The sequence below is a fragment of the Clytia hemisphaerica genome, unplaced genomic scaffold, assembly GCF_902728285.1.
Source record: "Clytia hemisphaerica strain Z4C2 unplaced genomic scaffold, Clytia hemisphaerica genome assembly, whole genome shotgun sequence".
Taxonomy (NCBI): Eukaryota; Metazoa; Cnidaria; class Hydrozoa; order Leptothecata; family Clytiidae; genus Clytia; species Clytia hemisphaerica.
Window position 1 is genome coordinate 3,172,684 of NW_027103836.1, and position 13,415 is coordinate 3,186,098.

At 34.5% G+C, this 13,415-nt stretch overlaps 1 protein-coding gene across 6 annotated transcripts; it reads right to left on the reverse strand.

Moving 5' to 3' along the window:
* Window positions 1-1,576: 1,576 nt before the first annotated feature.
* Window positions 1,577-13,032, reverse strand: LOC136807272 (uncharacterized). Of its 6 annotated transcripts, none has more exons than XM_067063876.1 (7): window positions 12,902-13,032; window positions 12,089-12,289; window positions 10,305-10,394; window positions 9,472-9,552; window positions 7,203-7,346; window positions 6,432-6,632; window positions 1,634-3,825 (listed from the first exon to the last, which is right to left on the reverse strand). In XM_067063876.1, exons 1-7 carry the CDS (start codon window positions 12,938-12,940, stop codon window positions 3,805-3,807), a joined length of 777 nt encoding a protein of 258 aa, XP_066919977.1. In that variant the 5' UTR covers window positions 12,941-13,032; the 3' UTR covers window positions 1,634-3,804. The 6 variants fall into 6 exon arrangements, with proteins under 6 accessions (XP_066919975.1, XP_066919980.1, XP_066919977.1 ...); XM_067063875.1 differs by lacking the exon at window positions 1,634-3,825 and adding an exon at window positions 5,730-5,967; XM_067063879.1 differs by lacking the exon at window positions 6,432-6,632 and having other exon boundaries at window positions 1,626-3,825.
* Between the last annotated feature and the right edge of the window lie 383 nt (window positions 13,033-13,415).

The window sequence follows — 13,415 nt, forward strand, 5'->3', positions numbered from 1 at the left end:
AACAGTGATAGATATTGACCATTTAATACAGTGTGGGAAATTTCATTTTTAGATACGTGAGCGGTTGGTATTTTACAGACTGGTCCGTTTTTTACCTAAAATACTCACTTTCAGCATAACCACTCGTTCGATTTTACTGAGATTTTGGCTGCAAGCTTGTATTATCAATAACTAACACCTGCCAAAATTTCAAGTCAACAGCATTTTCCAATCACTAGATACAGTATCGCTGTAATAGGGCTGTTTAGGCGAAAAAGGGCAATTTTGGGCCGGTCTGTCAAATACAAGATACCAACAGGTGGCAAAAAAACTGATCTTCACCGAGAATACATGTCACGTGGAGTTGGCTCACAAAATTTGAGCAAAAAAAGTCAAAGTGAAAAGAAGTTGGAGGGGGTCCTATCTTCGGTATTTTCAAAAAATGATGACGTCATCAGGTGGCAATGAAAAATTCCAAGTCAATTGGATAAACATTTCAAATCAAAAGTTATAAAAAAACCACCAAAGATGCTCGAAGGGTTAAGTGTTGAGTAAAGGTTTGCTGGATAACAACTAATCCCAATTGCTGTCTCTCATTTTTTCTTTGTCAATATACAACTGGCAATGCAACAAAAATATAACATGGTCAAACCTATATATATTCAAGAGAATAGGTTTTGTAAAACCTTCTATGAATTATCAAATAGAAAAAAAAACCTGTTAACCGCACTAGGTTTAACTTGAGTATTTTAATATTATTCAGAGGCCCGATGATAGCAGTATTTTCCCCGTTTTGTGAGTATTTTTGTCCATTTTCCTAAGAAATCGGGTGTTTTAGAGTACCAAAGCCTTAAAATATTCTTAACTTGTTCTTAACATTTTGCCCATCACATCCTTATGTTCTTATATAGTTTGTTCTTATAAAAAAAACGTGTAGTAAAAAAATTAATGGCCACAAATGTCAAAATCTTAAAAATTAAAAGTCCCCGGGTATGATGTCAAATTTCATCTAAATCTGACCATCTTGAGGCGTCTCTATGCTGTCCAATAATTCATGGCTCGTTTTGAAATTCGTTCAATTTTGACCATTTCTAACCATTCGATGCAATAGATTTTCTGAATTCTTTTTAGGCCTGAATTGTCATTCAAGCCTCAAGTGGCTTTATAAATTTGTTTTAGGTCTGAAATCTTTCTGTTTCTTGAGTCTCAGTTAGTTTTAAATTTATTTCCAGGTTTTGGCTAGATTTCAACCTCGCCTTTTTATAAAAAAGGAGCAACAAAAAAAAAACACCCCCTTTTCACAGACCTGGTATGGTTTTTTCAAACAGTGGGGATAGAAATAACGGACCAAAACTCAATGGGGATTTATATTTCTATGTTTATTTTATGGCTGGGGATTTGAATTCCATTGTTTTCGAGCCAGAAAATTCTGTAGGGATAGAAAAAAAGCACTAATATTTTGCAGTGAGAATTTGCTCATTTTGAGCGGGGACAAAAATAGAGTATAGTTTTCCACTTTGAAGATATTTCGGCCAATTCTTCCAGTGGGAAGGGCTCCTTAGCGGGTCTGTAAAAAGGGGTTGTCAAAAAAGGATTGTAACTCTTTAAAAAGAAACTTCGTACCAAAAGCTGTTGTGCAATGATTTCAAAGATATTTGAAAAGTCACAATGAGATCAGGAAAAAGAACGAGTGGGTTACCCCCATCAAAACGAAAAAAGCAAAAAAAGGTTAATAGATTCCCTACGTAAAAATAGATAAAGATGGATGAAATACACATTTATGGTCCCCATGATTGAAAAATTTAGATGACATTTATGCCGATAGACGTATCCGATTTAGAGGGTGTTCCCATTAAGAATATTGAGACGGCCATTACAATAAATATTAAATACGATAATCACTTCATAATAATGACATAAGATTAATAATTAGCACGCACAATATTGGCCGATTAGCTATTTTTAGGGAAAATGTGAAGAAATTTGTAGAGTTGTGAAAAATATTGTGACGTCAATGAAAGAATGATGCAGCATAATGAATTTTCGTCATATGCTCCATCATGATGCTGAATCAGCATTTTATAGAGACAGACTGCAATATTTGTTATGCTTGACCCTATTTGACTGAATTTGAATATTTCTGATGGTGAGTGCAGTAAAGCTGACAAGCAGTCCGAGGAAATTTTCTAAATGTTTTTCTCTACCCTATGCATTTTTAGGCATAAAAATAAGAAATAAGAAAAAGGAGAATTCAAACATAAATCGTAGAGAAAGAGCATGATTACCCCAAAACGGTAATCTCATCAGCAATATCATTTAACAACACCTATATCATAAGCTGTAAAATGTACATTATAAATCACTTCAGTCTATTTGTACACATTTCATATGCAGTATATCGATTCCAATTACCATCAAGTCCTTTCAGCCCTTTAAAAGGTAACTTTTTTAAGGTTCCATGAAAGGGTGTACTTTTAGAGCAATTATAACTTCAATAAAAACAGAATCAGAGAATCAGAGAATCGTCATCTTTATTCGATTCAGTTTCTTGTTCTTCCTCTACATCACGTTTAACTATTATTTTGATCGCCAAGTAGATAATCAACTCTAGAAAGGACAAAAATGAGAAACCACAAAACAAACCAATAGTGCCACCTACAAGACCCAATAAATCAGTCCACGAGAACATTTCTTTTTCCTCGCGTTGAAGAAAAGACCCTGGTTCAGTCAAAACGAAAGTGAGATCGAATTCCTCAACAAATAGAGCAGCAGGTCCGGCATATCCATGAGTCTTTTTCCAGTGCGGTCTTGGAGAGATTTGAACGTCATATTTCAGTTGATCACATGGTTGGCGACATTGCCCAATCAGATTGTGTTTAATATGCTTCGTTAAACACATATGTGTTAATTGAATACTTACATTTTTATTTTGATATTTTAAGCGAATATCTTCAGGGATGTACCTCCGGCAAAAATCAAAAGTATCTCCACATAATTTAAAAGTTTTGATACATTTCAGGCTTTCAGAGCAAGCTTGGATACTGTATCTGCCTGGGAAGATATTCAAGCGTTTCCCTTCATCCACCGATACACATTTGGAGGGGAAGGGATCTTCCAATCGTTTTGTTTTGATAGTTTTGATTCGAAGGTTTGTATTTTGAAGAGACGAGACTTCAAAAGATCCATGGTTTAAAATATAAGGTGTATCTTCAGAACTGTGGATGTACATATGAAAGTCCCGTTGCTTTATATTCTTGGCCAAACTCATTCTAAAACCAATCCGATCAGTTGATAACTCGAGTCTATTACCATTGAATTGTACACAATTAGTATAATTAGAAATACCACGCCAAGCATATATATCTTTGAAAAAATGGCAGTTAACGCCACATTTGATTTTGAAGGTTGGAATGTCAAATTTCAAATCACCTGGAGGGTAATTGGTTGTGATTCCGTTTTGAGTTATGTCAAGTTTGTGTTTGCATGGGTCTCTGATCCCAGGGAAAAGCCGTAAGAATTTAGCAGCATCTTTTTTACAATACTGGTATTTGATTGGATCTCCCGTGCATAAAGTGACAGTTGGAAATTCAGGTGTTGGTGTCGATATTCTCCGCTCTTCAATATAGATATCCTTGTTGAAATAACTTTTGACTTGACCGCGGATCAAGAATGCTGATATTCCAAAACTTAAAACGAGATTCAAGAGCCAGAAGAATTTTTCGATTCGAGTACCATGAAAGACACGAGATAAACCATGGATGGCGAACGAACGAGAATATTCGACTTTCTTCTTGTGAAGGATTTTTTGTCGAGTCGAAACACGCCTCAATTTGGGTAAATTTTCACCTATGCAATAAAGAATGAATACCTATAAATTAATAACCTAACAATGAATAACATGATTTCTAGTTAAAGGGTTCGTCTAAGTTAACTGTCAAACTTCCCACTCAGAAGTGTTATAGTTCAAGGATGATATAGATCCAATGATATAATTCGAATGTCATTTTTATCACTATTATTTTTCATTTTCAAACTTTACTAATTTGAGAGGGCAAGTACTCTAGGGTACCTAATAACCGGGGGGGCTAATTAATTGTTCAAAAGTTTTCCACCCAGGACATCCTTATTCCAACCCCCTCCCCTGCTTATTAACTTTTGAGATTTTTTTCCAAACCCCCCGCTTATTCCAACCCCCCCCCCCGGCTATACACTCTTCTCGAGATGCATAAATTCATTGTTGTCCTCCTTTTCAAACAGATTTCATTGCTATGAAATAATACATTTAAACCAATTTAAATTCCCAAATAGCAAACGTTAACTCTAAAACAAAAGTACTTGAAATTCAAAATGTCTCATTAGGTGTAAACAACACAATTATCATTGTGAATATGTAATTTTATAGCAATGAAATCTGTTTGAAAACGAGGACAACAATAAATTTATGCATCTCGAAAAGAGTGTATTAGGTGCCCGAGAGTACTAGTTTTGAAGATGTTTTACTAGTAATAAACATGTAACCATTCAAGGCTACTTTCCACCTTCATATATCTTTCCCGTAACAAGAGAAATTAATCCTAAATGGCAAAATGTTTTAAAAAACGACAGGAAAATCGAAAATGAATTATGGCTTCGGAAATTCTTTTCAAAAAGTTATTAAAAGGGTCCCTGAATTCACACCTTAATCATTTGATACCAAAACAATGTATTATCCAGGCCGAATTTTCCTTGAAGAGAGTCTTATGGGTACATAAAACTTGTTAAAAAGGTTATACACCCCTGTGTCACAGACCCGGTGGACCCTCCACCCCGGTGGAAAAATAGGACAAAAAATCGTCCCCGGTGGAAAAAATATCCTACAATTTCAATCCCACTGCGAAATTGCTCAATGATTTTATCCCCATTGAAAACTGAATGTAAAAATTGCACTACAAAACCATCCCCACTGGAATTTTCGAGCTGGAAACAATAGATTTTCTATCCCCCATTGGCATTTTGATAGCAATTTTCATCCCCCTGAGTGAAAAAGTTCTATCGGGGCACTGAGACAGGGGTGTGGTTATAGACTGTACCAAATTGCCTTTTTCGGTTATCTCCTATTTAAGACAACTTTCTTAATGAAAACTTTTAATTGAGTATTTCAATTTATCATGAGAAAAAGAGATGAAATGAAATGTTCCAAATTTTTTAACCCGGCTTTAATTGGATGAGTTGAACAGCTACAGTTCAAGGATAAAACTAGGAGTAATCTAGGATGAGAGCTTTTTCTGTGCGGATGGAAATTTTAATTCGAAAATACATGGCATCAACAATAATAGGTTTCCGTTTAAAACCGTTTTAAAGGTAAGAAGATTTCGCGAAAAGTCAGTTTGGTACATTCTAAAAAAAACACCGACTAATAACATACCTACGCCATTTTTAAGAAGCTCCGAAGGTCTTTCGTCCATATTTCTTTTGATTTTCATAATCACCCTTCAAAATCGATACTAGCATTTGTTGAACAAATTAGAGTGGCCAATTCTCAATTCTCACTTCAGCTATATCTTAGACTTTACAAATCAAACAATTTTGAAAAAGGACAAAATCTAGTATACTACTGAGAAGTTAAGTTGAGGAAGAGAGAGAAAACCTCCAAGGTAAAAGGTCCTTGATTAGGATTACAAAGCCGGAAACGGGTCAGAAAGGGAGGTGGAAGAGGTCATGCTAACATTTTATTATAAATATTAAATGAAGTAAACGTCAATATATTTTCAATTTTCTTGTTATATTTTTCATTTTCTTCACATCTTCATTTTTCATTATAAATATCTGTATAAAAATTGAAGAATTTTGCAAATAATCTTTATTCAAATGCTCCCTAAAGAATTGTTTTATTTCTCTTTGTTTGCGTCATCACGGTAGAAATTGATCTGTAAGAAACCATGACTCAAGAGTTGTATTGATTTCGGCTCACGTACTAGCTTTACGTTGTTTTCTCCAAAAGATGATTTCCTGAAGAAAATGAAATCATCGCGAAACTTAGAACCCTGAAGCCTCCACTTTGGTCGTTCACAGACTTTAAAGGAGCGATGGCTGAATGGTCAAAGTGCCAGCGCCTAAAAACCAAGGGTCCCTGGTCCGAATTCCTCACTCCTTTCAATGTTCCTTTCAATTGATAGATAGCCAAGCCGACAATCGAAAGACTGTCTAAAAGCCATAGATTACTACCATCCACGCAAAATCCACGTAAAAAATCGACTCTAGCTATCAAAGGAACTATTCTGAATGAAATATACATCAAAATGTTGTCAAAAACACAATAGTACGGAATTACAATCCGGGATTACACCTGACAATGTTCCCATAAACGTAAACTTCGAATTAATCAGAGGCAACGTTTGTAGCAATTGAAGCTTACAGCTTCGTCCCTTTTCCCCTTTAAGGTTCGCTAAGAAGATTTTTGAGTCCTCTCTCACCTGATTTCTCCGTTCAATTTCGTCTTCAACTTCTCTCCGAATCTTGTCAATAGTGACCGGTTTCAAAGATTCCAATCTCGGTGTCCAATTGTTCTCGCGAAGTTCCGTTACACGGAGAAGTAGAAAATAGAGGCGCGTGCCTAACAAGCTTTCCGCTTTTGTGAGTTTATCTATTCGGTCGAATATCGTATCGGTGTATTGCTTCAAAATAAAGAATTTGTTTCAGAATGATTTCTGATTGGATTACAACGAAGTCAAGGCCCTGATAACTTGAGAAGCAATTTCTCCGAAATTACTAAACTAATCTGATCTGAATTCAACTTAAATGGACTCTTTCCATGGGCCTAATTGAACCATTCAATGATCGACTTTTAAAGTCGTTTGATAATTATTCGTTTTACGGCCGTACCGTTACGAATGAAGTATGACTATAGAGACATCGATACAGGATTTTTTTAACTTTAATTTTAAGCAAAGCTAAAGTATTTTCATCTACATAAATAGATGTTGGAGAGAGTAATTTGCGATTGGAAAGCAAAAGAAAGCATACAAACCAACCAAGATGCAAAATGGTGCTTGGCAAGGCTCATAATTTAGTCGAACAACCCAGTTTTAGACTTCTCTGGTTGCAATAGGAATTTATATTTTCACTTAGGCTCAGACTGGCAAATGCTTCCTCCATTATTAGTGGAAACCGTGAAATGCGTAACGCAACAAAAATAAGTAAATTTTCTATGAAAATTTTTAAAAGTTTGTAATAAAATCTCATACCTTGTCTAACTCTTCAAGAGATTTCCCAACAATTTCAACCAACTTGATAAAACAATCTAATTTGAAGTCTAAGCTTTGTTGCGGCTGAGTTTCAGATGGTAACAGCTTGTCAATGAACCGTTGCATCTTATCCAATGGGACGATCTATAAAATACACAAATATATTTCCACCAAATTACTGTGAAAAGACGAGAGGACTATATCGCTTTTCCATACATAGTATGATAAAAATTTTCCCCAGTCCATTCAATAATAAAAGCTATAAAGAATAAAGAATAAAGCTATCAGCACTGGATTTTTGCTTAACAAAAACAAAGTCTGGTGCTTTTGGGATTTTTGATTGGACTCAGAAATTTAGCTGAACGTTTACCAGCCAAAATATGGTAGGTAGCATATAACTCTCCACATCCCTCTCCACATCCCTCTCCACATCAAGTCTCTTGAGGGAACCCCCATGACCATTGAACTAGAACAAACAAGTGATACTTTTATGGACCTACCTGGTTATGCATTTAACACATTTATAATTGATATCTACGTGACGTGACCATTAAACAATCATTCAGAACACAAATAGTGACGATCTATTTAAATTAGTCGTTTGTTTCTTATAAAAAAAACGTTTAGAAACCAAAATTTCATGTTCTTGAAATATTCTTTCATATTCAAGACTTCGTGAGCAAAAAAAACATCATCTCATCAAAAAATTGAGTAATTCGGCTAAGAACATTGATGTATGCTTACTAATAGTGATTCTTATAGATAAAGATGCGTTTTTTGAGCTGAAAAATTCTTTTTTTACAAAAATCTGATTGAGCCATCTTTTACCTACCTGCATGCAAAAAATCAGAAAAAAACAATGATCCAATATTTCACGAAGTCCAAAAACCCGTTTTTTAGCCCTTTTTTGGCCCAAATTTGCGCAATAACATTTTTATTTGAAAATCGGACTCCGTCACATTCGAAGGTTTATAGTTGTGCATCTTTGTGCAAAATATCATAAAGAATGAAAAAGCCAATCTCGAGAAAAGCTAATACCTAAGTAATTGATAATGTGCTTATAAAAAATATCGAATTTGGCCAGTTTCTCTATAAGAACACGCCAAGCAACTAAAATTTCCTGTCTTAAACACATATATTCTTCAAAAGTAAGCCCTCATGAGCAAAAAAAACATCTATCTCATGAAAAAATTGAGTAATTCGGCTAAGAACATTGATGTATGCTTACTAATAGTGATTCTTATAGATAAAGATGCGTTTTTTGAGCTGAAAAATTCTTTTTTTACAAAAATTTGATTGAGCCATCTTTTACCTACCTGCATGCAAAAAATCAGAAAAAAACAATGATCCAATATTTCACGAAGTCCAAAAACCCGTTTTTTAGCCCTTTTTTGGCCCAAATTTGCGCAATAACATTTTTATTTGAAAATCGGACTCCGTCACATTCGAAGGTTTATAGTTGTGCATCTTTGTGCAAAATATCATAAAGAATGAAAAAGCCATTCTCGAGAAAAGCTAATACCTAAGTAATTGATAATGTGCTTATAAAAAATATCGAATTTGGCCAGTTTCTCTATAAGAACACGCCAAGCAACTAAAATTTCCTGTCTTAAACACATATATTCTTCAAAAGTAAGCCCTCATGAGCAAAAAAAACATCTATCTCATGAAAAAATTGAGTAATTTGACTAAGAACATTGATGTATGCTTATCAATTGTAATTCTTATAGATAAACATGCGTTTTTTGAGCCAACAAAATTTTTTTGCAAAATTCTGCTTGAGCCATCTTTTACCTATGATGGTACCTTACTTTCATGCAAAAAATCAAAAAAAGTTAATGATCCAATTTTTCACAAAGTCCAAAAAACCCGTTTTTTAGCCGTTTTTTGGCCCAAATTTGCCCAAAAATTTTTTTTTCGAAAATCGGGCTCCGTCACATTTTGGGCAACACCATTTGGCACCTTTGTACCAAAAATCAAAAGATTCCTATGATTCAATCCTGAGAAAAGTTGGTAACAGACGAACGAACGGACGGACGAACGGACGGACGGACGAACAAACACAGGTTAATTTATAGGACCTCCACCGGGGTAGGTCCAAAAATACCTAAGTTTTGAATTCTTTGTAACACAGCCAAGAAATGTGTGGTACAGATATGAGGTTGTTCGGACCAGTGGTTGGTCAACTGTTTCGTTAGTTGGAACTAAACCGTAAGACATGAAATGTTTCCTTATGCCAGGTTTAAATAGAAAAGAATAAAAATTATACCTTTTGCTTAAACATTTGAGCAACAAAAGCCAAAGTACAAAATATGGCATATCGTTCTTCGTCTGGAACTTTCCCTCGATCCTGGTAGAAGAATTTATATATATAAATAATTAATAAATAATCGAATTCCTATCACACTGGAAAAAAAATAATCAGATGCTTTGAATTTGACGAAGATCTGTAGTCAGGCGGTCAAGGCAGAGTTTGGGAGGCTTCAAAGAAAATTAACGATAAATATGTTCTTGTGTGATCTTGGTATAGTAACCATTTGGAAATAAAAGACGCAAAGAGGGACAAATTATTTATCATCATAATTAGCAACATTGACGAAAAAATTCGACACTGTTAAGCTTTGCAGATGACACAAGAATGAAGCCATCCAGAGCCTGCTAGACAACTTCAAACTTCAAGAAAATTTAAACCGTGTCTACAAATAGGCATTACGAGATGACAACATGATGGTAAGAAATTTGAAAACATTCATTATAGCAAACAGATGGCTACTAGCAATAGCTATTTTACTGAACATTCAAAAATCATCGAAGAAAAATCTGCAGTGAAAGACCTTGGTCCAGTTTTAACAGATGATACTAACTTCAGCAGTATATCAATGGTATGATCAAGAAAGCAACAGAACTTTACAGCTGGGTTTTAAGAACTTTCAAATCCAGAAGTAAAGAAGTAATGACAACACTGTGGAAGTCATTTCTCATCCCCATTTGGACTATTGGTCCCAGCTTTGGAACCCACAAGAAAAGGGTCTGATCCAAGGAACTACTTCTAAGTATTAAGTAAGTACGTTTACAAAGCTTTAAAAAAATAATGTGTCAAACCTCTAGTACGATTTTTGAGACGTTTTCTTCATAATTCAATAATATACGCCTTTGAATATGCTCGAAGCTGTCAATAGAATCCCGTTGATACTAAATGAAAGTAAAGATTTTTTCACGACGATGAAAATCACAATTTCTCGCTTACAAGATGAAACAATCAAAAGCTTTGACATTGTCAAGAAGAAGGTATAGGGTGAAGAATCAGACCTCATTTCATATTTCTATGGCTGCACACTGAACAAACAGCTTTTGTTTAAAATTATTACAAACTGTGATAACGTCACAGCCAACGTTGATTATCTTTGGCTACGAAGTATTGCAAAGCTTTACTAAACAACGGATAGGCTCCTACTAACAAAACTCACAACTTCTTCTACAACGTCAAACCAGATCTTCAAGAATCATGGATTATTCCAAGAAAAATTTGCACCCCTATGTTGAGGAGGTCTTTTTGGCAAAAGTGGCCCCCCTGGATTTCTCGAGTTTTTTCAAAACTACCCCCTGGATTTATCTTTAACCCTTTCCGTGCCCATGTCGACATATGCCGACATGCGAAATTTCGACCTATTTGCCCGAAATTTATCATTTTTTACAAGATTTTTGAATTAGGTGGTTTGAAATGAAAAAAATGAATAGTTACAAACTTTTCTATGTTGAAAAATAACTATTCTACAACGTTCAACTCAAAATTATAGTCCTTGGCTAATACTTCATATATTATTCAGAAAATGAAGTGAAAACCTTAAAAAATACGAGGGGCAGTTAAAGGGTTAACCTGACCCCCTGAATTTTACTCGTTAATATTTAGTGTTGTAAGCACACAAGCCCCTTGCCCCTTGCACAAGCACCAACTCCCTGTATTTTACCCCCGCAACATACCAGAGCTGGCCTGGAGAAAAATCAGACCCCCTGGATTTTTACAGCAGAAAACTGGAACCCCCTGTGGATTTTTTATCATTGACATTATGGATGGTCTCCTGGATTTTTACATTCATAAACCAAGACCCACCTGGATTTTATTTTATTTTCTAGACCAACCTGGACGTCACACATCCTCAACATAAGGGATACAGACTATTTCTTGAATAACCAAATCAACAATATCTGCTTAATATGTGATCACGGTACAAAACGTAAACAAAAATGAACAGAATTTTTTTATACACCTTTTCCTGAGGATTTTTCTGGATGAGAAGTAATTTTTCCATCACCAGATACTCGAACACGACCGCGATTTACAATACCACCAGTGCAAAATAAGAAAAACCACCAGACGTCAGAGTTTTACAAATTTTTTATTGAAACCCTCGGAGATACTACCCCTGCTGAAAATGGACTTACGCGGAACTCATTTTTCAAATTAGTTTGCCAAAAAAATACCACAAATGGGAAAAAAGTCCTTATATTTTCAATTTCCCAATTTTAAACTAAGAAAAGACATCCTACTTGGGAATAATTTTTTTTAATTTTGGTTTTTTATAACCCTATTCTTACTGTTTTTAAACTCTTTAATATTCGCATTCTTTATTCTTCGTGCACCCATTATAGCTTAGTTTAGAGATTATGCATTGTTTCCTTGCTACCAAAATTTTGAAAAAAATCCAAGTTTTTACCAATTTCAATTTTCTGTAATCTTAGGATAAAACTTTCCCTTCTTTTGGTGACTTTGGATAGATTCTTGCAAATGGGGTTTTTTATAAAATCTAAGCTATATCAAACAGATTCAAAAGAATTCCAAGTTTTTTTTTCACAAAAAAAATTCAAAATACGAAATGACATCATACCTTTTCTAAAATGGATGCACATAATTTTGAGTAGACTTCTGAATATAGTGAGCTTGATGAACTGTTCTTAAAAATCATATCAATGATGACATCCATCTTGTTTTTATCATCTCCAATCAAAGCCAATGTATTTTCCAAAAGTGTATCGAAGTTTTGCGGAGTGATGATATTTAATGCGCAGCACACGTATCTACTGTATTTCTAAAGAAATGAGCACAAACAAACAATTCATAAATATGTACTATAAACAGATCACATTAACCCTCGGGTCAAATAAACTAACACCCTTACTATTTCAGAAATACTCCAAAACTTCAAAAAGTGAAACAATAAATAGTTCTTATTTTCAATTTTACTTTTCTTTGCATTTCGAATGTTTACTGTAACAAAGCATTCTGATTGGTTGGGATTCGACCACAGACATAAAACATGTCGATTTCAGATAAAGCAAGAGAAATATTTATCGAACTGATTTTCGTTATTTTTATGACAATGATCCTATATCAAATTAACACGATTCCTCATGCTTGATTAGGAAATTTACTTGCGGAGGGATTCACTTTTTTTAAGTCCTGTTTTGGCGGGAGAATAAGGCTCTCATTACACTCCGAATTTTTATTATTAATTTTTAACTGCTGAAATTTTTACCAAGTGTGCAGAGTGTGGTAGGAGTTTTTCTGATAAGCGTTGGGCGGGTTGAGCGTTGAAGCATGGTTGAAATTGGTTAAAAGTCATATAAAAAATGGCAAAAGAACTTCATAAAACATTCTGTAATATAGTCCATCCGAATGCAAAAAAAGGTATACAACAAACCTCATTATGGTCCTGTTTAGAATTTTGTGTGGCATCCATTTTCTCGGCGAGGAGTTGTTTTCATTTCAACATGTCCAACAAGAATCTTGTTCTTTAGTTCATTTTCTATCTATTTTTCCTCTTTCATTTTTCAACTAGAAGTATATAAAGCAATTTCAGTAGCTATACAAAAAACAAACAGTATATTCAAATTTTTCGAGAATACATCCATGGCCGGCAAATCGTAATATTTTGAGTGAATCCACGGTGAAAGCTGCACTCCTTCATGTTATGGTGAAAAGGTAAAATTTGTCTAGATACTGCAGCTTTTTACCGTAAATTATCCCAAAGCAAAATGTTGTCATTTGATTTTTCTAATTTCAAATGTGTAAGAGCGTCGAATCTAAACTTGTTGCCAGAGTGATTCCCTATATTTTTCACAAAGTAGGCATTATTTTTTTAAATTATATACACAATTTTCGCTGGTAATTTAAGTATACATCTGGTATTTGGTTCAAGAGCCACGAAAAGATAG

Coding starts and splice junctions, on each gene's coding strand:
- LOC136807272 (XM_067063874.1), bottom strand. CDS start 5,441: ATGAAAATCAAAAGAAATATGGACGAAAGACCTTCGGAGCTTCTTAAA. Junction 3,826..5,383: donor GCTTCTTAAAAATGGCGTAG/GTATGTTATTAG, acceptor TTTATTGCATAG/GTGAAAATTTACCCAAATTG.